A 23,599-nucleotide genomic window follows, 5' to 3' on the forward strand; every position below is an offset into this window, starting at 1 on the left:
TCATTAATTATAACCCGAATGCGGTCAATGGTTATTGCACACTTTTAGCATTGGACTAAAAATATTTGATGTCCAAGAAATGTGATTTGACAGTTTTTTTTGAAATCTGTTTTTTGTGCGAGATTTATATTAAAATAGTCGTGCATCGCCGGCCATCATATAAAATGCATAAATATGGTTCAATACAGATACACATTTCATTCACGAACCGATGATAATTTTTAATTGTTCAGTATATCGTTAAAATTAGTTAGAGCTTTACAAAACTGGCCAGAGAAAATTGTGTATTTGTACATGTGTTTTTTTTTACTAAGAATGGCACCGTCTTACGGTGAAGATTACGCACTCTCGTAAGAATAATTAATTATTAATATTGAAACGAAAGCTTTGTACGATAAAATCTGTTGCGTTATAGAATATAGAATGTGATAGTTTGCTTTGGAAAAACTAAATAAGATATCGCAGCGGTGTGGAAAAAGTAGGAGAATGTATTAATTATACCGTAGACAGCTTTCCGGATCGTAGATCTTATACACTTACTTATCTTACGAAGATATAACGTCTACGACAGCACGCTGTTTCAGGATTATTCGCCTCACGTTTTTCATAGACAATGACGTTGTTAGTTGAAATATTTCCCAGCGTATAAATAGGTGAACGCTTGTTTTATGTTGCAGCGTATAAAATGTAATATAATCATAATATATGTAACCAGAATAAAACTTCCAACACACATTCTTCCAACTGAGAGCAGAGATAAATAATCTAACATTCCGGTTATCCATCATTTAAACTTTATCGATACGTTATTTTTAACTTTTATTATTATTTATCATTCATTACAATACTTTATATTTAAAATAACTAATATATTTTTTTTAATTATAAAGACAGTTTTTTTTACATTTTTGCATCAGTTTTCTGGGTGATTTTGATTCAATAAAATGTTTTTTTTTATCATTAGGTTGATCCGATAGTTTCACAAAGCTACCACCAATAATTGTCAAGAAACTTATTTCATTATGTACCATATTATATGTATGCCATTTATTAACAATATATCTTTATTCTGATGACATTCTATAGAATTAATTTTAACTTAAGTGAGAAAATTTTCCTTAGGAGATAAAATGAATTAAAAACTTTCAAATTCAAAATGACAATTTGATACGTTAATTAAATTTATACTAACCGCTTGAATGATGCTTGTATTACAAAATATGTATTTGACATAAATCAATGATAAATTTAATTTAATATGAAACAACCGATTCCGATGGAATATTAAAATTTCACTAATAGTATTTTTAATACGAAGTTTAAATTTACTTTCTCAACAATATTGGCGATATCTATAGATTGGTCAAAAGTCTGGTTGCACAAATATTAAAATCTTCCAGATTAAATGCCAGAAACAATTGAGAAGCTGCGGATTTTAGGGATCCAAATAAATTAATATTCCTCGAGCAATATGCTTATATTTTTTTCATACAAAGCATTTATTTATGTTTTTTTTACTGTACCCCTTTAATTTTCAGCTCCTCGATCATTCGAAACACGTGTATTTTGTGTTCATGATTCATCAAAAACATAAATAAGATACCTACACATAAAATGTACCACTACGGTGGAACTCCTGTTTCTTAACTTATAAAAACTACGACAGTATCTTAAATTATAATGACAGAGGCTAAAAATCACAAAAGTATAAATGCAAGTACAGCAAAACGGTTTTTTTTCAACTGAAAATGTTAATACTCGTACAACCGATGCACTCAATCAAACAAATAGATTTACATTTTCTTTAATTCTAACGGTTTATTCGTGTATTGTTGTGTTTGTATTATTTTAAGATTTACAAAAAGAAGGCTCATCAATTGTGTACACCCCTAAAACGGCCGTAAAGGTGTTATGTGCCAAATCAAATATTGACGTGGATAAAGGTCTTATATCACAATTTAAAATTAAATCACATTTTGATTTAGATAAATTTATGACACAACAATCCCAATATGCAATAATTTATAGTAGGTATACATGAATGTTAAAAACTGCCATGCAATTAATCTCATTCCGAAAAATGTTACTTAATACTTTGGACGCTGAAGACCCACCTGGCGCGTAATGACCAGGCGGCCGATCGATGTAATTAACGTGCATTTTAAAGGTGGTAATTAAAAATCATTATCTAGTCAGCATCGAATGAGTTAATACCCTTTCGTTCTCTTGTTGATTTATCGAACAAATTATCATTGACACAACATTTGCTAGTGAGCGCCGCCGTGTAGATGTTTAAGCACGTGCAAGCACTCATTCTGAATGTGTCGTCACCTACTTTGTAACCATGACGACAAGTCAATGCATTGAATAGAATTCAGTAATAATTCATTATACGTATTAAAAGTAGGTAAGTAATTACCAGTAATAAATAAAGCGTTTCTATGTGCCATTGCCAAATACAATTTTAAAGGTCCAATTTGCCATAAAATAAAAATAGTTGACAGTGATGATAGCATTTTCTTTCATTGTTATTTCTCGGTGAAAAGACATGGTAGTTATTAAGAAAATAAATAACAGAAGCACTTAATTTTATCAGTTATTTTATTTAAATTTTTTCAACAATTTGTTTATTTACTCCATGATCAGTTTCACCTTTACATCTGAGTTCAGGTGTCGAAATCAGTCTCAGAGTAAATAAACAAGTTGAAGAAACAGCACAAAAAAAAATTAGACGCTATTGTTTGTTATTTCTTCATACATTGAGTTATGTGATTGCTTGCAAAAATCGCTCATTTATAAGTTTTGATTGAAAATAATTTAAGGTATGTATGACTTCACTATTTAGGCACTAAGTGCTTTATTTATTACTGGTATTTGAGTACAAGATAAAAAAAACAAGATAGAAGACTGATGAGTCTTAAGAAATGTATGAATGTGGCCGTTTCAGAGGTAGACATAACGAGAGGCTCAACTGATAAACATGAGAGGGTGATAAGAGTGTCTGCGAATGAATAATTTGGTTTTGTTTCCTTAACAGATTATTTATAATGTATATGTAGGTATGTATGTATAAATAGTTGTCGGGGGGGAGGAGGGGGAGTTAGTAGAGGCCGCAGCCGCGCAGGTTGTTGGCGATGATGACATCGGTGACCGCGTCGAACACGAACTGAATGTTGTTGGTGTCGGTGGCGCACGTCATGTGGCAGTAGATCTCCTTCGTGGTCGACTTGTTCTTCGCTTCAAACTGCGCCTGGATGTACGCTGCCGCCTCTCCGTACTCTTGTGCTCCTGATGGCAAAAACAAAATCACAATATTTAAACATTAATACTATAATACACGATTATCCAAAATCAGAAAATGTTTAGACCAAATGGGACTTCAAATCAAAATCCTTTTTATATAAGAGAGTAGATCGCGGTCAATTTAGCACCGTTTGTCCATGGTAATTATTTAAAACATATTTCCTAAAATTCTACAAATTTAAAAACACATTTTAACAAACAATTATAAATTGAAATAATTTAACTTTAATTCAGGTTATATTAAAAAATAATTTTATAATTTGTATTACATTATACCACAAACAGACAAACAGAGGCATTGATACATTATATAATGAAAACAAAAACTATTCTTCTATCTATATAAATCTATATATAAAATATGTAAAAATATGTATGATATCTCAATGGAAATATTGGTTTGATTTAGGCAAGTTTAATTGAATTTTAAAAACCAACGAATACCATCTGCAATTTGTATTATTAATTCAATGAAACAATAATAAGTATGACTGTCAAACTTTAGAGTGCATTATTTATGTGTGATCTCCACACTCCCACTCTACCCTTTTCCACAAACTTTCAGTTAGGTGAGATAGTAGGCAAAATTTAATCGGTTATATGCCTTCAGCGACTTTTCTCGCTCTATGAGGCCGTGATCGACAGGCTGCAGATACAAATTTTGCGAGTTTAAACTCAGATTACTAGCCACTGTCAATTAATTTGCATAATCTAAAAAATTAAACACACAGCGACATCTGTTTGAATAATTATGAAATACTAAGCCACAGATTATCGGTATTACAGCAATTTGAGTAAGAGCTTCGCTCTACATTCAACGTGTGTATTTAAAAATGCAGCCCGTCAGATACTGCTAAATAGTGATATTGTGAGGCATAGAAAAGGTAAAATGTATTAATATACCAGAGTAGCATTTATTCGTTGACATGACTCTCTTGTAAATTGCCTTTCTTATATTGGCCTAAAGCAGTGTTTTCCAAACTGTGTACTATAAGCAGGCAAGTGTGCTGCGGAAGAAAAGGATTTGCCAAGTATTTTCCAACACCTGGTTATCAAATGTATGAGTGCGTCATCATCCTTTTGCTTGACATTAACAGTTAAATAAAATTTAATAGACATGTTTTGAGCTAGAGTTGTCAGCATTTCGGATTCCAATTTTTGAGTCATTTGACTACAACATCCATTAAATCTCTGAATCAAGTAATTCTACATAAAAAAACAGTATTATTGTATATTGTCGGACAAGAACTTCTTGTCCACGTGTTAAAACTGTGAACTAACAATCCCCTTCAGTGCAGCAAATTGCACTTTCGTTTTCAAATGAGGAATGTCCCCAAATTTAAAATTTCATTCTACGCTCCCGTGGTGTATGGATCTATCAATTTACGTAATTTGAGGCTTTTTATAATAAAAATATGTCCAAAACGATCAGGGGTGATGTTAGAATTTTTATAGGTAAACTTTTGGTTTATTGCGAAGAAGAAAAAGAGTCGCATCTAAAAAGAGAGCCGATACATTATTTTAAACACGCCTCTAGCACGGGTTGCCGCAATGACAGGTACGTCTCTGAGAAGTCTTCTATATGCGACTACAGCAAATTCATGTAATCTCTGATTTCTTGTTGTCGGACAGTAGTTGCCTTCAGTAAAATTTTATTTACTCATATTAATTAAGTCGGCAAACTTAATTTTTTGGGGTATTATTATTTGGTGTGCCACAAAACGAATTCGCCTTCTCCAGTGTGCCGCCAGGTAAAAAAGTTAGACAGACACTGGTCTAAAGGATGAGCAATATAACAATTTATGCAATATCTTACCTCCATATTCAGGGAAACAAATGGTGAGAGGCGATTTGCGGATTTTATCCTCAAACAGATCCTTCTTATTTAGGAAGAGGATAATAGAGGTATCCGTAAACCATTTGTTGTTACAGATTGAATCAAACAGTTTTAAACTCTCCTGCATTCGATTCTGGAAACAGAAAACACACAAGTTATAATCATATATATATATATTTTTTAAGTGTAACATTTTTACGCACGGCGAAGCAATTTCGTCAATAGATTTAATTCAGCTAATGTGTAAAGAAAAACCCTCATAGCTAACCAATCTTTCGGTTGACAGTCAGGCGCGCTACCAAATGCATCATACCTTTGATGCCGTGTCAAATATTATTAACACATAGGATACAGAATTACTTGGCAAGACGGATAAAGCTGGACAAGATGGAATGGCAGAAATTTCTTCATGAAAATTTAATACCAAAACAGAAATTGCCAGTTGATACTTAAATTGAATACATCATGCATTCAAAGCATCAGTGATTAGTCATAATACACATTACCTACATTGTCTATTATTTTTATGGTTAATTAAAGCTGAGTCTAAATTGAAAATATAGATGTCAGTGCTATAATTGATAAACAAAATTGGTAATTTTATGTGGTACAGATGTTTCCCGATAAAACCAAGATGGCGCCCTTCAAATGCATTTAATATAAAAGGTCTACAGCACAATCATAACTTACATGAATATACTTATGTAAATTGAAAATATATTTATGATTAAAAAATGGAATTGAATATTTACCGTTGTCTCGTCCTCATGTAGAACTTGATCGTATTCTGACATGGCTACGCAAAATATAATCGCTGTAACATCCTCAAAGCAGTGGATCCATTTCTTTCTTTCCGACCGCTGCCCACCGACGTCAAACAATCTGGAAGAAGAAAAACACATTGAATATAATATATTATAAGAAACGAAATACAATATTTAGGTTACTAAGCCACAAGGGCATAAGGTATTTTATGGAAAACTAGTTATTTTATGGGATTAGATTGAATCGAGACAAGACCAAAATATGATGTTGGGAAATCTAGAAATCAGGACACAAGCGATAACCGGTTTTGAGGGACACTACAGTAAAAATTAATCTAATCAACATTTATTAAAAAAAAATCATTTATTATTAACTGTTCGTATTTTATGTCAGTTTTGGAGCCTACTTTGCAAAACTTAACCTATACGATATGCCACCATTACATGCTAAAAATTCAGTAATAGAGTTATGCTGCAAGGATTTTTTTTAAACTTAAGAACTGCACTAGTTTTAAATATAATATCTACATATTATTAAAAAAAAAAAAAAAACAAGTGAATTTTATTAGCCTAACGAATTTTGCTTCATTTAAATTATTGTACAGTGGCGAAGGGTGGAGGTAGGCTGTTAAGATCTTACATAAATAACAATAAACTTTATCACCCATACGCACTTGTTTTCATTGAACTAAAACTACAATTTACAGATGGTGTTGGTTAGTTATTAAAATTCAATTAAACCCTGCAAAAATACCTGTCTACAAAATATCAAAAATTATGCCATTAAATAATCCATCATTTCGGATATTTTGTGAATAGAATAATATAGTTTATTTATTATGGTTTGGTTGGGCAGGGTTTAATTAATTTTAAAAAAAACCAACCAACATCATATTGTGTAATATTCTTAATTCAACGAAAAGAAATAATTATGAATGAAAAAGAATGCACTATTTTGTCAGATCGCCCATAGCATACCAAAACTATTATGGAATGGTTTAGGCAGGATTTAAATTGATTTTTAAAAACTAACCAGCACCATCTGCAAATTGTATTCATAGTTCAATAAAAACAAATACGTAGGACTAACAAAGTTTAATGTGCACTATTTATGGCGGATCTAAACAGCCTACCTCCACCCTTCGCTACCGCTACGTAGGTATTGATTTAAAAAGAAACGAGTGAATTTTATTAGGCTAACGAATTTTTGCTTTATTTCAATTGTATAATATACTTCCATTCCATCAGGGGTTTCCAATATTTTTTATGCCCCGCACCACTAGGAAATGTTTGATTAATGTGCACACCCCTTTTAAAAGTAAGTAATAAGTGCGATTTTGTATTTTTTTTAGAACCACAGATATCTCAAAAAATATTTTTTTAAAATAATATTTTTACTGCAATCTGCATGCCTGCATGTGAATTCAGAGCGATTCCTGAATTTTGTTAAGATGCGGGTTCCTGAACATTCGTTTGTCACACCCCTTGAGACGCCAGTTTGCACTAGGTTGGGAACCTCTGGATTAAGGCATGGAAGATAGCAAAAAACTATAATATATGGAACGTATGTTTTTAAAAATCGTATAAATGTACAGTTTAAAATATCGCTTTAAATGTGGACCAATTCTATCGTCCAATGGCACAAGTACTCGGTAATATATAATTGCCCGCGTGGTATAAAAAGCATTAGAAATGGAAACTAATTCAAGAAAGCAGAGTGAAAATTAATTCGAATGAAAAAAACCCCGGACTGCCCTGAAAATGATAAAATCCCCATTTAATATGCAAATAAGCGGCATTAAAAAACAATTAACGGCACGCGATATTTAATACAAAACTTAACGCCCTCGTTTGACAGTCCAAACACACAGATTGTTAAAATGTGTGACTCGACAATATTAATAAAAACGACGATGACGTCAAAAAACAATTCTATAATGAATAAGACAAAAATCAATAATCAGTTCACAATAAGTTTGATGAAAGAATTTCACACTAAAGCGTACTATAATATTCAGGTCGTGCCACTGAATTGCGAATTACGATGATAGTGCTATTTTTGATGATCTTAGAATGTACATTTCGTTCAAATTGTTACTATTAATTTTAATATGTAATAATCATCATTTCCTATAAACAGTTTACCATATTGCACTCGAAGTATAAACAATAACTATCACAAATTCCGGAGCCCTTTTCAGCAGTTTTCCAAAGCTGCTAATCGTTTTTTTTCTTCAAAATCTATTGACTGTCTATCTGAATAGTAAACATAGATTAGTTACACATAGGCAACAAAGGCCTATGATGTTGTTCAGCCCCTAATAATTCCTTCAGCTAATCTCAGCATTATTATTATAAATATAAAATATCTGGGTACTTTTGAGAAACACTGCTTTAATTCACTGTTTCACATTGGGTTTTTTTCAGCGTGCCGCCCCCTCCCAACCCTTTCATGAAGTTCTCATTTCGAAAAAGTTCGCGCGATAATCGCCCGAATGTAGCAAAAATTCAATTAAAATGTACTTCAAACAATTTATTCGAAATTACGTTAAAGTAATTCCATTGTAGGTGCACTAACATTTTTGGTTTCATATAACATCTGGACCTAATAGGTTGAGCAAGTGGCTGACATCCATTTCTCGTAAAAATAAAATCTGTTAATACAAACCTCCACTCTGTGGAGACCCATATGATCCTATTAGGATTGGACATTCTCGAAAAAAAAATAACATCTGAATACAAATAAGAATAATTGGGGTGATAAGGATTTCATCAGTACGAGTGTAGAGCTTATGAGAATTCTCGAAATCAAGAATATTGTCATAATCGAGTGTCACAATAAATGAAATGCATCAATAGTTCAATAAATAGAATGGGTTGGTTGGATCACTCACTTGAAATTGAGGTTTTTGAAGGAAAAGTGGACCTCTACGATGCCGGTGGTCTTCACACGAGTCCTGAGGATGTCCTGCTCTGTGGGCTGATAGTCTTTCGCGCCCAGCCGATCGAGATCGTCAAGGAAACTGGAAACAAACGGAAAAAAACAAGTTAATAAAATAATTACGAATCAAAAAATAAATATGTGTCTAGCTAAAGATGATATATTATCATCTAACTCGAACACGTGTCAAGGATTCCTTAGGACAGCCAAAAAAACTTAATCCATTTATGCCTGAAAATTATTGTCGTACCTAAATTGTAAAAAAAATGTTTTTTGGTAAGCCACTTAGGTGCCATACAAAATTCATTTATCTCCCCATGTATGATCACATGACAATCAGATTGATGGGTCAAGAACCACTTTAAGCATTTTATACGGTTAGTTATTATGAAAAAGTATTGAATTGTGTAATAATATAAAGTAAACTTGTAGGGTAGTCTACGAAAATTATTTTATTTGATATATTATATTCATCTTGAAAAAAATATATTTTTGAAAAAAATAACGTTACTTGGGGACCAATAAATAGGAAAGTTAAAAATACTAAGATAAGACATAATATGTTTGCACATTGAATCGATAATCAAATGTGGCTAAAATCTCAGAATAAGTTAAATCAAGACAGGTCTAAGACTGGCATCTATAATTAGGAGGCCAATATCGGCAACTCAGATTTCGTTGCCTACAGTACTCATACATAATAATACGCTATACAGCAGATAGTAAATCTACGGAAAAAAGGCGTGAGCCCCTAAGATAAGTATCCATCTTTAGGAGGCCGAAAACTACACCTGAGATTGCGTTGCCTAATGTATCCATACATAACGCACTACGTAGTAAATTTACGGGGAAAGGCAGTGTGGCCCAGAACGAACACATTTAAAAAGACTCTAACCAAGTGGAGCTAAATTAGCAACTCTGGATGATGTTTATTGCAAAGTGCGACGTAGTTAATCCAGATGGCTCTGCATCACGCTGACACATTGTAAATTTAATTAAAAAAAAAAAACTTACCGTGTGAGGTAAACTTTATGAAAAATACAAGAAATGAAATATATCGTCACTTTCTGCAGAAGACACTAATTCGAAAAAATGACATATTGAGTTAGATACCAAAATGTTCCTTATTTCAAACTTTACCGTCTAGAAACCTTCTTAATAAATAAACAGTCTTTATTTTAAAGTCATCCTTTTTACGATTACTTAATAAACTCACATGATAGACCATTTCAAACATTTGAACAACTTCAAAGTCAAATTACTCAAAACTAGTATTCTCCAGTTAGTGTGTTCTGCCAGAACAGAGACGATATAATAAAATCGCATCGTGTTTATTTCCTTGTGATATTCACAAGAATTCGTCTGTATCATGCACGATTCATTTTCCAATTGTTTATTTTCTTTCGGAAAAGGCAACATTAGAACCGACGCAACTGTCGATTCGTGCGCCTTGTGTCGGTCTATCGATGAAGAGATTTGCCAGACGCATGTCCGGTTGTATTTATTATATTTAAATAATTTTACATGTCATAAATGAAGCGATCGGAAACTATATTAATGATGAAGTATATTTATACGAATGTTTTTTTGCTGAATCCGTTATATGAAATTCACAGTTTTAATTTCACAGCATGGCCGGGGCTGGATTTACGTTTTAAAGGGGTCCTGTGGGTCTATTCTATATTTATCGAACACTAAATTGATAAATAGTATCAAACTTAGGGTAGGTTTGTATCAAAATATTAGCACTTATTGTAACAATTACACGAAGCCCGTTTTTATTGTTGCAATAAGTGCGATATTTTAACAGCAGCAAGATAGGTGCTGTTAAAATATAGCACTTATTGCAACAATAAAAACCGGCTTCGTGTAATTGTTACAATAAGTGCTAATATTTTGATACAAACCTACCCTAAGTGTGATAATATTTTTCACTTTAGCGGTCGATAAGCATAGAATAGACCCACAGGTTTAATAATTATATTATTAACATCTAACACGAACAAAAATAATCGTTTTAGGTGTCATAATGTCTGAATGCTATGTTGGCTCCTAATACACAAATTTATGCATAATAAACATTTTTTCAGGGGTCATATATTATTCTTTTTACAATTGATTTTAATAATATTATATAAATTTTAAAGACAGTAGCTACCAGCGTTGCCAACTTAGCGTTTTTCTTGCCAGATCTACCATTTTTCGATAGGCATCTAACTTATGGCGTTTTTATTGGCTTTTTTTGATGCCTTCAACAGCTTTAAATGTGCTGAAAATAATATAGAGATTTAGTTTATTTATTCAGATATTTAATGAAGGTAGGTCAGTACTTGAGAAATAAAACAACACAATGAAACAATATGAGCATTCTTGGCATTATGGTGATATAATGGTATCAGATATTATAATTTAATGTGTGCTTAGGGATGTGGCATCGGTTTGACGATTATCGGTGATTCCACTCTCTGGTATTAGGTACCTAGTTATTACTTATCGTAGGTTGTTAGATTATTTTTGCCAATTTGAAATGAGTTTCTGGGAAAATGTAGTGTGGTTTTTTTGCACTTTTTTTTGATAGGCAAAAAAGTTATTGGAATTATATTATTTTTATAAAATCTTCCATGAAGCCAGTAGCATATATTTTTTGAAAATCGCCGATATACTGGATTATTTGTTAGGTTAGGTTTTCATTCTTGAATTCATGAATTTTCCCAAAATCAGAGATGACCATATAGTATACGCCATATGGTCATCTCTTTCCGATAAGAAAGCTCATCGCGAACTGTGCTACGGTGAAATGTAATACGTATAATTTAAATGTGACCACTTCTATCATATCAAATTCATTCGTTTGCCTCAATTTTTTTTGATAAAATGTTTTAATAACATACCTAACTACTGTCTTCTTGTTTACGTGTTAAAACTGTGAACTAACAAACAAGCCCCTCCTGTTTAGTTAATCGCACTTCCGTTTTCAAATGAGGAACGCCCCTAAATTTATCATTTCATTTTACGCTTCCGTGGTGTACAGATCTGTAAATTTAGGTAATTTGATGCTTTTTATAATAAAAATATGTCTAAAACGATTATGAATGATATTATTAATAAACTTTTTGTTTATTGTGACGAAGAAAAAAACTTAAAAAGAGAGCCGATACATTATTTAAACAGGCGTTGCCGTCATGACAGGTGCGTCACTGAGAAGTCTTATATATGCGACTACAGCGACTTCCGGTTATCGACGAGATCTTGTTGTCGGACAGTAATTAATCATGCATTTTTTTTTTTTTTGAGTCCCTACCAATTTCCATCTTCAATTTAATTTATCTGAAAGTGTTCTTTTTGGACATACGATACACTGGCTCTCAGATACAGATAATACATTGTTTTAAAAACAGTTGGCCAAGACTGTACGATACATTACGACTGCTGCAGAAACGGAAACGAAAAGTTGAGCGTGCGATACCGAACCCGCGAAATTGCGATGCGATCTCGATCGACGCTAAACACGACTAACTTAACACTTCACATCCGGTCGGGGAAACATATTACTGCAAACAAATAATATTATTACCTACTAATTACGCATGGTTAAACTTACTTCTAAATTAATAATGTTATTATTTGGTATACCTATACGTTCGTAAAACCTTCCAGAATGCGGGTTATAAAAAAACGTTTACATGTGTTATCGGTCAAAGGAAAGCATTTTTAACACGAGCGATAGCACCCGTTATACATACGGGAAACCTTCTATACGAAAATACATAAGAAATATGTATCGCGAATGTTTACTATCTGTGATTCTGTGGGTCTATTCTATACACAAGGCGGCTATTGACTGTAGTTTATCATATTTATATACAGATGCGGTTAATTGTTACAATAAATTAACCGTCTAAAATTTAAACTGTGCAGTGGTGCAGGCTCTCGCCTTCCATCCGGGAACTCTGGGTTCGATTTCTGCTAAGCAGTAATGTGTTCGAATTTTAAAATTACGTGTATTTTTTTATTACAACGTTTTTCTTAGGTCGTATTCTTATTTGTCCGGTGGTTGTTTGTCCGGTACAAATCTTGCAATCGATTTTTAACTAACTTCCCGACTAGCTAGACATTTGAAACTTTTAGAATGTATCAGAACACGATGCCAATGCACTTTTAATACTTTTAGTCATCTTTAAGTAGAATTGAATTCATTTTCAGTTAATTCTGTTTTGAATGAAAAGTTATTTCGACACCATTATTGGTTGCTAGGTGTCTGGGGTCCTAGCAACAAAGCTATTAATATATACGTGCGTTACTATGGAAATCAATATGACATGTCAAAATGACATTCAGTATTATTTCTATCAAGTACAAATTTTTTGATCGTTTAAGCTAGTCAAGTCAAGTTTATATGATTCAACATAAAATTTAAAAACGTTGTATATAAAAAAGTTATTTTTATCTTGTAATTATTTCAAATTCATTAAGCCCTGCTTAACCAATATATGTATGGTTTATAATTTTAAATATTTTATAGATAAACGAATATTTTTTTACTACTATCTACTATACCTTGGATTAGGCAGGGTTTAATTGAATTTTAAAAACTAACAAACACTATCTACACATTATAGTCTTAGTTCAATCTAAACAAATACGTATGGCTGGAAAAATTCAGTGTGCACTATTTATGTCGGATTTTAACAACTTACCGCCACCCTTCGCCACTGGTAGGTACATATGTTCCAAAATTAGCGTTGTCAGAAATTTATTTACCCTTAAAAAGTTTTGTCTTATCTACTCGTATTCAATTATAATAAAAATGCCTCTAAATGAAAATTTATTTTCCATGGATTATAAGTATTATCCGGGTAAAAAAATGCTAATCCATAAATTCCGTAATTGAAAATTCTATTCGAGATCGCAACCCCTAGTGGGTAGATTAGACAAGATGCATGCTCGTTTTATATATTCACACGTTTTAATGCAAATGCTTGAAGCGAAATATATATTTCCCACAATGTAATCGTATGTACTGATGAAGGCACAAACACGCGATTAGTGAGAGATATTATAATAAATAATGCCAGGTAATAAAAAATATTTAAATACATTCTTTCTCAATATTATTACAACTATGTCAACATATTCTAGCTCTCCAAAACCCAACATCCACACACACACACACTAGTAAGAGACGTTTGAACACTATCAACACAGCTTCGAATGATAGGAACAAACAGATAAAAGACCTTCAACCTACACACACTTCCGTCTTAATTGCTCAAAACAAAAACTAAACGAAGACACATAGAGCTATGGAACAACAGATACACAACATCCGCCACAGGATCAATAACGCAGAAATTTATTCCAAACATAATCTGTTGCCAGGAACATAAAAATACGAACTCACACAGATGTCTACTTACAGCCCACGGAGTACTGAGCCTATCTAAAAAGATTTAAATTGAAAGACGACGACTGTTGTCCATGTGACGGTTATACATCTCAAGCTGTGTGGCATGTCATCAGCGACTGGTCTATACTAGAAAAGGAGCGATGTATTCTCAGAACTCGATATGGATAGCATAACCATGAAATTGACCTCCAAAAACCTTTCGAAATACTAAACAACAAAACAATACAAGAACATTACACAAAATATGGCTTGGTTTACCCAGGGTTTAATTGAATTTACAAAAATAATCAACGCTATCTGCAAATTGTAGTCTTAATTCAATGAAAACAAATATGTATGACTGACAAAGTTATCTTAGCAACCTACATCCACCCTCTGCTACTGCCAAAATATTATCCCCATCTACGACGATGTCACATTACGCATTAAATTATACGCTAACGTGAACATACACGTTATATTTTCGATACTTGTTCGAAAATAAAATGTATTTTAATTTTGAATTTACTTGAAAGGTTATAAATATTGTGAGGAAAGGTTTTGAGTAGTTTAGAAACATTTCAATTCTTCAATTTTGTGTTTCGGCAGACAGACTGGATTTAACATTGCTAGTATGTACACATAAAAATATTCAGCAATGAACATAAATACAAAATATGTTGTTATTTACTTGGACGGAATAAGTACCAATGCCTAAGAAAACAGATTTTTTTCAATGTACAACCTGTATACAAACTTCGATTTCCCACCTGTCGTATAGTTTGTAATCGACAGACACATTCGGAATATTTACATCAAAATGTCAGAGAATAAATTTTATTTTTGAACTCTGAACTTTAAAGTATTTTGAAATCCATAGAAAAAGAAAAAAACACATAAAATTGCGGCACTTTGTTAGAAAAAGTAAGATAAAATTTCCGGGAATAATAAGTACACATACGAGTAAATCGCCCCAGAAATTTCTAAGTGTTATAACTTGAAATTCGTCAAAAAACTAGTATGAGTCCGATATAATAATGTAGTGATAACTGACAATTCAATGGAATACATGGAGTAAAGGAACTAAGTCGAATGCGGTAAGTGGACCCTACTTTAAGAATGTATATACAAGCATAGAGAGCATAGGTACCTAGGTGAGAGAAAATCGGTCTGATAAAATCAAGGATAGTATACACTATATATAGGCTATATACTATACAGCCTCAAATCTTGATGGCGTTGCAATAATTAAAATAAAATGTACTTAAGTACTTATTCTAGAACAGTGGTTCTCATGTGCGGCCGTGGTGGCCGCATGTAGGCACCAGAGGATTTTGCTGCGGCCACCAACATCATTTTCAGTATTTAATTTTAACTGGGCTAACGTTAAATATGCGTTATTGGAAATGAGTCATGACCAAGTACTTAAAAACCATTTTAATTATTATTATTAACGCTTGAAAATTTTAGTCGAAGTTATACGTTGACCAAGTATCAAGTCAATTCAAAGAATTGGCAACAATTGCTTTATTAATATTGTCGATTTTCCTACTACTATATACATAATGTGAAAGATCATTCCGTGTGATGCACTTTAAAAACAAATATCGAAGACAATTGGCAGATGTAAACTTAGAAGCAACCATGCGGCTCGCATTGGAAAAAAGGGGTAGTGAGGAATTTCCATTTGCATTATTTTTAAATAAATAGATATGTCCTAAAATGTTCAAATGTCTTTTATTAAATGGACTTGTCAATAAATAAATTGATACATTTTTTAGTAAATAAAATTTAGCTTTACAACAAAAGTGAAATTTGGTGCGGCCACTAGACGTTTCCATAGAACTGTCAATGTCAATTGTGCAGCCACAGTTAAATTACACGTGATAACCACTGTTCTAGAGTGTGATCTTGAAGCGAAATAAACTGGTCCTAATCATCAATAAATTATAAAAAATAAGTACTACACATTGCTGTTCGTTTTAATTAAATTATAATATACTTAAACAAAGAAATAGTAAAAAAAAAACATAGTTCCCCTTGTGTAATCTATTAATATATTTTTTTAGATTTCATCTTATCATAATATTATTATGTATATACGATATAATAACATATTATTATATACATACGTATTACTTACGTTTAAATGTGAGACGTAACAAAGTGTGTGGATCGAAGGAGAAGTGGGAGAAAAAGAAACGTTTACAAATGAAAAACGAGAGAAAACATCTGTGCGGATAAGTTGCATAACACCCGTGAGGTTTTACACAAGGAAAACAAAAGCTCTGCTGTTTTGCCGGAGAAAATAACGTAGTATAGCTATTCGAAGTAGGGATTGAAATCCCGGGCAGAGTTTTCAATTCTTGAATTAGAATTGTTCAATAATCTCGGGATTAAATTAAACCAAGTGAGAGTTTAACAAAATAAAATGTGTAGGTATAATAATATGATATATTGAAAGAGAAAAAAAGCTCTTGAACTATTAATTTGGACGGATTTTTATTCTGAATCGCGGCTGAAACGGGTTTAATTAGAGTGTATTAAAATGACCAAGATGTCATTGACGGAACTATGAACAAATTGATTTATAGAAGTGAATTTATCAAGCAGACGCACTGCGTCAACGCTTTTTGCTACAGCCCACTATGGTGAGGATTAAAGTTGAATTTTTCCACCGCCAAATTTTCGTTTTACCTATATGTAACTACTGTCAGACAAGATCGTCCTGGCTACGTGTTAAAACTGTGAACTAACAAGCTCCTCCCATTTTTAACCGCACCGATTGAAGCGCCTTCCGGTTAGCGATGAGTTGTCTACGTGTTAAAACTGTGAACTAACAAACTCCTCCCATTTTTAACCGCACTGATTGAAGCGCCTTCCGGTTAGCGATGAGTTGTCCACGTGTTAAAACTGTGAACTAACAAGCTCCTCCTACTTTTAACCGCACTAGCGACTTACGGTTATTACCTAGATCTTCTTGTTGGACAGTACAAAGTTTATTAACATAACATTACGCTGTTTAACAGTTGCCATGGCAACGATCAGCAGTGTATTAATTAGTTTGGCACTAAAATCGTTCAGCGAATTCGCCGCTTTCACGTTGCGATGATTGTCGATAATTTATCTGTGTTCCAGCGTAAATTGCGCTGTGTCCCGGTCGAGCGGTGAGAGTCGCACTTTGTTTATACGGAGCGTGCTGTCTAAAGGAAGACATATTCTCCAGTTTTGGGCATATTGTGAGATTGGCGGTTTTGGGTAGCCGTCGGAGAAGGCGAAGCAGAGGAAGAGCGTCCGCGCGCTGGAGCGACCAAGTGAAAGAGTTGACTGGGGGGCAACCTTCACTCTGCCATGAAAGAAGCAGATGATCGAGAGGGGTAGGAAATCTCACTCTCACTCACTTCACAAAATTCTAAGGTGGTCATGATCATCAGCCATGAGGAAACTACCAAGAATAGATGTGTAATTATTTATTATTATGTCAATATTTGGTGTGGCATTGGAGTTTATTTTAGCGAGTTAAGTGTGCCGCTTTAGTAAAAGGATTTACAAATACTGAGTTAATGCATTGCGTTTGAAATCGGTGGGTATGGGTTTTAATAGCACAGGCTCAATTATAATATTGTATTTCATTCAATTAATGTTGTCTACTATATTCCCCTTATTCCGGCATGATAATACGGGTTGAGAAAAAGGCTGACAAGAGTCACATCTTTCACTTTCCTGTGAGTGCTCTTGCATATAAGCTATATATCCGTCTATACCTCATGTAAATTATTTAAATTACGTGTTATCCGAGGTATGAAAAGCGATCAGTACTGTAGTCAAAATAAAGGTAAATTACATTACTGTAGTCGAACAACTTAACCTTGAATTGCGAAGATAGCTATTTCTTCTAGTGCACACGAATTACATAGGGTAAATTTGAATATGCTTATTTCCGACTCCTCTTACATGAAGCCTATTACATAGTTTCAAAAGTATCGAACTTCACACTTATGTGGTAGGTATGTATATAATTCTATTATTATAACTGACGTCCGGCGCTAGTCAAATGTTTGTTATGCACCTATTAACGTTATTATATTTATTTTGTGAATAATGATTTTTTTTAATTCAATACTGAATTCACACGATTTATGAAGTTTAAATTCTTTATTCGTCGTCTTGGAGACTGAATGGAGATTTATTCTTATTTTATATACTTATACATTTTTAACGTTTATCTCGTACAAATTCCTACTTGTTACTTTGTTCACTTCCCAGATATTCTATAGAAAGATAAGGAGTTTGTAAAAATCGAATATAAATACACATTTAAGCTCATCCGAAAAGCGGATATGATGCGCTTTCATCCCTCTGCCGGAAGAAAGAGGTTATACTCGGCTTAGGGGCGGGTATGAGTTAGCAAGAAGCGCCGTAGAGGGTGTGGAGTGGCGGTACGGCGTAGCGAAGGGCAGGGGAGCGGCAACAGGTAATCCGCGTAGCGCCGCGCCAGACACAAGAGAAAGACGGATTTCTTATTATATTCAACGCACTAGGTCGCAATAATGTGCTTTGTCGCGGTATTTTCAAGTATTACTTCTCTTTTTGCGGTCTTCAAAAGTTGACGACCAAATCGCATTACACCTCTCCATACATCCTGGACTGGTAATAACATATCACCAACGGCGCACTAGGTCGCAATATTGTGCTTTGTCGCGGTATTTTCAAGTAGGTATTACTTCTCTTGTTGCGGTCTTCGAAGGTCGGCGACAACACATCACCACAACTTGGACATGAGTACCCAAGAGAATCTCTTTCTGCCTATGCCTCTGCTGCCATATACATTTACCTGCTTTATGAGTTGGAGTAAATCATATTTTTATTACCCCATTGGATATATTAAATATTGACATATTACAATGCAGTTAATATGTGAATAATAAGCTATTATACAAGTCACAATTAGAGTTGTCTAAAAATTTCGGAATTCAAAATATTAGAAACACGGTTTTAAGAAATTGATTTAAAGGCATATGTTTTTTATGTCCAAAATAGTGTGAAGAGCTTTTTAACAGAATCCCATTTGTCAAAAATTAAGTCAAATTAACTAATAATGCAGATTTGTAGATGGCGTTGGGGAGGATATTTCTATATTCACAAATTTTTGATAAAATATCACATGTCCGGAATATAAGGCCATGAAAAACATTGATTCTGACAAAACACCACGTCTTGTCAACAACAGTTTGCTGATAAAATTCCATTTGTCAATGAATTCTGGGATTGTATCGAAAAACTAAAAATAATAATACTAAAACAATAAAACTGGACGAAACACTATGCCTGTGAGAAAGTTTTTTGTCTCTCCTGAAAAATCGATAAATCTGACAAATGGGATTCTGTCAAAAAAACCCTTCATTTCTGTGGAAGAAAAGTATATTAAACAATAGGGAAAGATTTTTTAAGAAATTGAAGAAGAAAACGTTTTTAGCTTAGTCGTAGTACAGTGATTTAGTCAAAGTTTAAAAATCCTAGTTACAGCACAACATATTTTAGAATAGTATTTGAAATATATCCGAGCTTCACACTGTATCAATGGTTAGGTAGGTATACAGTGTACACTTAGAGTCGTTACTTTTTCTTACAAATAAGCCATAGCTAGAACAAAATACGACAAAGCTGTGCGATTGGATAACAAAAGGAAACCAGGAGTATTTTCCCGTGTCGGTTGAAATCGTAACGATAAAGGTAAACCGAAGGGGTCATTTTCCCAAGGGTGCGCCTAGGAACGGATCCGTCCGCGAGTAAGGCGAGCCGTTAAGCGTCCGACGCCACGCCCGAATTAATGCTACAGCTTTCTACGCCTCTGTACAACACATTTGAATATAAAAATGTTACAGATAATTTAAAAATAGAATGCATGAATATGTTCCGTTTGAAAAAGGAATGCTGCTTTGAATATCGAATAAAATCACATGATTTGTATATTTAAATTAATAACATTTTGTGAAGAAACATAATATCGTCACCTCAATATACTACAACTAGATAACTCTGATTTGGTCATTGTTAACTTGACTTAATTAACATAAATCTAGGCTATAATTATTATTTAAAATAAAAATGGAAAATTGTGCTTGTCTAACTGGGGACAATTAAATAATGTTCAATTGTATGACAGAATATTGTAGATATATTATTTTATTTATTTAATGCATTTATGGTTTTAAAGTTATCCAACATTTTCAAACACAAAATTAATACAGTTCCCATTAACTTCTGCCATACCTAGTTTTATCATATTGTAGAGAAGGAAAAATGTAGACTAATATCCAATAGCTAACCCAAAAACGGTGAAAATCAAGTTATCTAGTTATAGTATTGAGGTGACGATATGAAAGTGATGATGAAAAAGGATCACTAGGACAACAAATTTTCATATAAACTCAGAAAAGATTGAAATCTATACTTTTACATACAAAAGAGGCACTTACGTGAATATAATATTTCAATATCTTTGATATTGTTAGAATCAGATAACTATAATTATTAATTATACGATCGATTTTATTGCATACACGAGTGGGGATTAAATTTGTCTCATGTGTGAGTGCGGATAAATTCAAACCACTGTTACATGGTGTTGTGACTTGTCTTTCCTTTGTGCCTTCTTCCATCCACGAAGCTGACGAAAACATGACTCTCTGGCGTTAATTATTTCTTGATAATATTTCGACTTCGTGCTAGTGCCTTTTGTTTTTTTTTTTGTAGATATTTCTATGCTGTCGTCTACAGCTACACCCTGCCTCCATACGAGTGAATGTAAATGAATAATTTTACAAATTGTTACTTACATAATCGAATTAGGTAGTTTATTTAATTGCCTAAATTGTCTAAAAAAGACAACTAGTAAAAATCGTACAAATTACTTAATGGTAAATAAATATCTGGAGAGTAAATACGATTTCATTTATTTTCTTATGTGTTTCTTCACTGTACTTTTGAAACGTGTATTGTCCAAATAGCCTGTCATATCTATCACGATACTCTATAATCCGTATGCCAATAGTGTAGAGCCACTGGGATAAGAAGGTTCGCAAAAATAGAATGCAGAAATGGAAGATGTAATCCCGAAGGAGTGCGAGCGGGATGCTTTTATTGCTTCAGACATACGAAAGTATATCTATCTACTTATTGGTGTAATGTACTAAACTTGTATCTAGGAAGCGATTTCGCATCATTTTATGATCAAACAGTATTCTGTTTTATCTATTTCTTTCGTCCGAGTAACACTGTAACATGTAGCAATAAAGATTAATTATTTTAAGTCATCGAATGATTGTATATATCGCTTAAAATAAAAACCTTTTGAGATGAAAAGAATATTATATTTATGTTTTTACATTCAGTCCAGCTGACACGCCGTATATATTGGGAACAAGGAGTCATGCTATGACTGCAAGTTTGTTTAATCGGTCTCCCTTCATACTAGACAGAATACTATTTATCTCGGTATCCGTAAGGTGCCATGCCTTGCTATCGTAAAGCAGCACGGTCACAATATCAAGCGCTAAACATGCCAATACAACTGGAATTCTCAGACATTCCGCATTGCGTTGAATGTTGATCCAAACATTCCCATTTACAGCGAGCTATCTTTGTGAAGTACCATCTCCAAGATAGACACTACACTCATTCAGATAATCTCTTAGAGCGCGATAAACGCAATAAACACTATCCAGAATTGCTAAATAGTGCAGTTTAGTTAGACACGTGTTGACCGTTTTTAAATGGTTTCATTCCGGGTCACTGCCTTCTTTCTGTAGACGACGCAATCTAAGTTGCCGATATTGGCTTCCTAAAAATATATGCATATCTTAGAGGTATACGCTTCTAAGTATGGTTCTGCATCACGCTCTTATTTATCATTATACCCAATAAACTAACATATATTTATAAAATTAATACTATCGACCAAGGGTACTTGATGGAATTTGAATTTAAATTCTAATGGATTTAAGTTTTGTACTGTTCCATTTGAGTAGTTTTTTGCGTCCCAGGCTTGCTCTGTCACTGCCCGAAGTTGCCGAAAGGCAAAACCGGGGTCGCAAAAAACGACCCAAATGGAATAGTACAAAACTGAAATCCATTACAATTTAATATATATTTGAAATGGTTAATATATTTAAAATATATTTAAATCACCTGTACATGAGAAAATCACTTATATTATGCATTGTGATCTCACCAGGGTTGAACACGGAATCCCCGGTAGGTATGAGAAGTCGGTGCCTTGCGTATTGGACCACGAGGGCCTCCGAATACACGACTATATCTAAATAAAGCATTGATATACTACTGGATGAATCATATGCTTCTTAAAATGACGCCCGATTTTCAGCGACTCGGCCAGTGTTAAAACTTACTGTTTTAATATCAGCGGACTTAACTCGATATAAGCTCACTTAATATTTGTCACGAAAACGACCTGGCAATAATTATGAGTAAGCCCGATCTAGCTTGCATCTTACTCAAACTAATAGTCAGCGCATGACGACTTGCTCTGTCCGCTCAGACATGAATTTTTGGTAGCTTGCAAGCTTTGGGTTGCAGACGCCCTTAGGGTCACTATTCCAAGAACGCAAATTTAGTTTTACAGCCAGAGCAATACGGGTGAAATTCGGGAATCCATGTTAACGGTGTTAACGCATTATACCTACAAGGAAATATTATAAGACGATATTCGTAACATCTTCTTTTGTGGTACATTTTTAAAATGACACCTGTATGAGAACTCCTCATCAATGAAATAAAGTAATGCCTAACGAGTGAATATACATATTTTCATTGTCAAAAAATCGATTCATTGAAAAATAGAGTTGATACAGGAAGTATGTAAATACATCGCATGCCCACAATGGGCGAGTTGAAAACTCTTTTTGTTTTTCCTGTTGAGTTAATAACAACATTTACATGATTAGTTTCACATTGGTATGTGTTTTGTTATTACTTAATCAATATGCAGGCTATTGTAGTATCAGAGCAGCGGTTTTCAACCGGTGTGTCACGAGTGTCCTAGTGTGTCACAATTTTATAACATAATAACATAACATCACAGGCGGCTTGCGTGGTGCAGTGCGTAAGGCGCTTGCCTTCCACCCGAGAGTTCCTGGGTTCGATCCCGGTCAGGACAACACAATATTTATGTGTTTTTCTCAAAGCCTGGGTGTTTGTGATTGTTCAATATTACTAACAACCACCTTGTACGAAAAAGCAAGGACATGGTTATAATAATTAAAAAAAAAAAAAAAAAAACATAACATCACATCACATCTTCTAACAATCCACACCCATGCCTACGAATACAATATTGGTAGATATGT

The 23,599-nt window shown here is 33.5% G+C and overlaps 1 protein-coding gene across 2 annotated transcripts in view; it reads right to left on the reverse strand.

Moving 5' to 3' along the window:
* Window positions 1-886: 886 nt before the first annotated feature.
* Galphao (G protein alpha o subunit) overlaps window positions 887-23,599 on the reverse strand; it is a 307,748-nt gene continuing 285,035 nt past the window's right edge. For both annotated transcript variants that reach the window (XM_085943830.1, XM_085943828.1), the window contains exons 5-8: window positions 8,799-8,927; window positions 5,893-6,022; window positions 5,120-5,273; window positions 887-3,288 (exon numbers count right to left, since the gene is read on the reverse strand). In XM_085943830.1, the coding sequence (XP_085799956.1) occupies window positions 3,101-3,288; window positions 5,120-5,273; window positions 5,893-6,022; window positions 8,799-8,927 (601 nt within the window). In that variant the 3' untranslated portion in view covers window positions 887-3,100. The remainder of the gene's footprint in view (window positions 3,289-5,119; window positions 5,274-5,892; window positions 6,023-8,798; window positions 8,928-23,599) is intronic.

This window comes from Rhyacophila brunnea, unplaced genomic scaffold, assembly GCF_057557595.1.
Source record: "Rhyacophila brunnea isolate RB1 unplaced genomic scaffold, BYU_Rbru_1.0 scaffold_16, whole genome shotgun sequence".
In the NCBI taxonomy this organism is placed as follows: domain Eukaryota; kingdom Metazoa; phylum Arthropoda; class Insecta; order Trichoptera; family Rhyacophilidae; genus Rhyacophila; species Rhyacophila brunnea.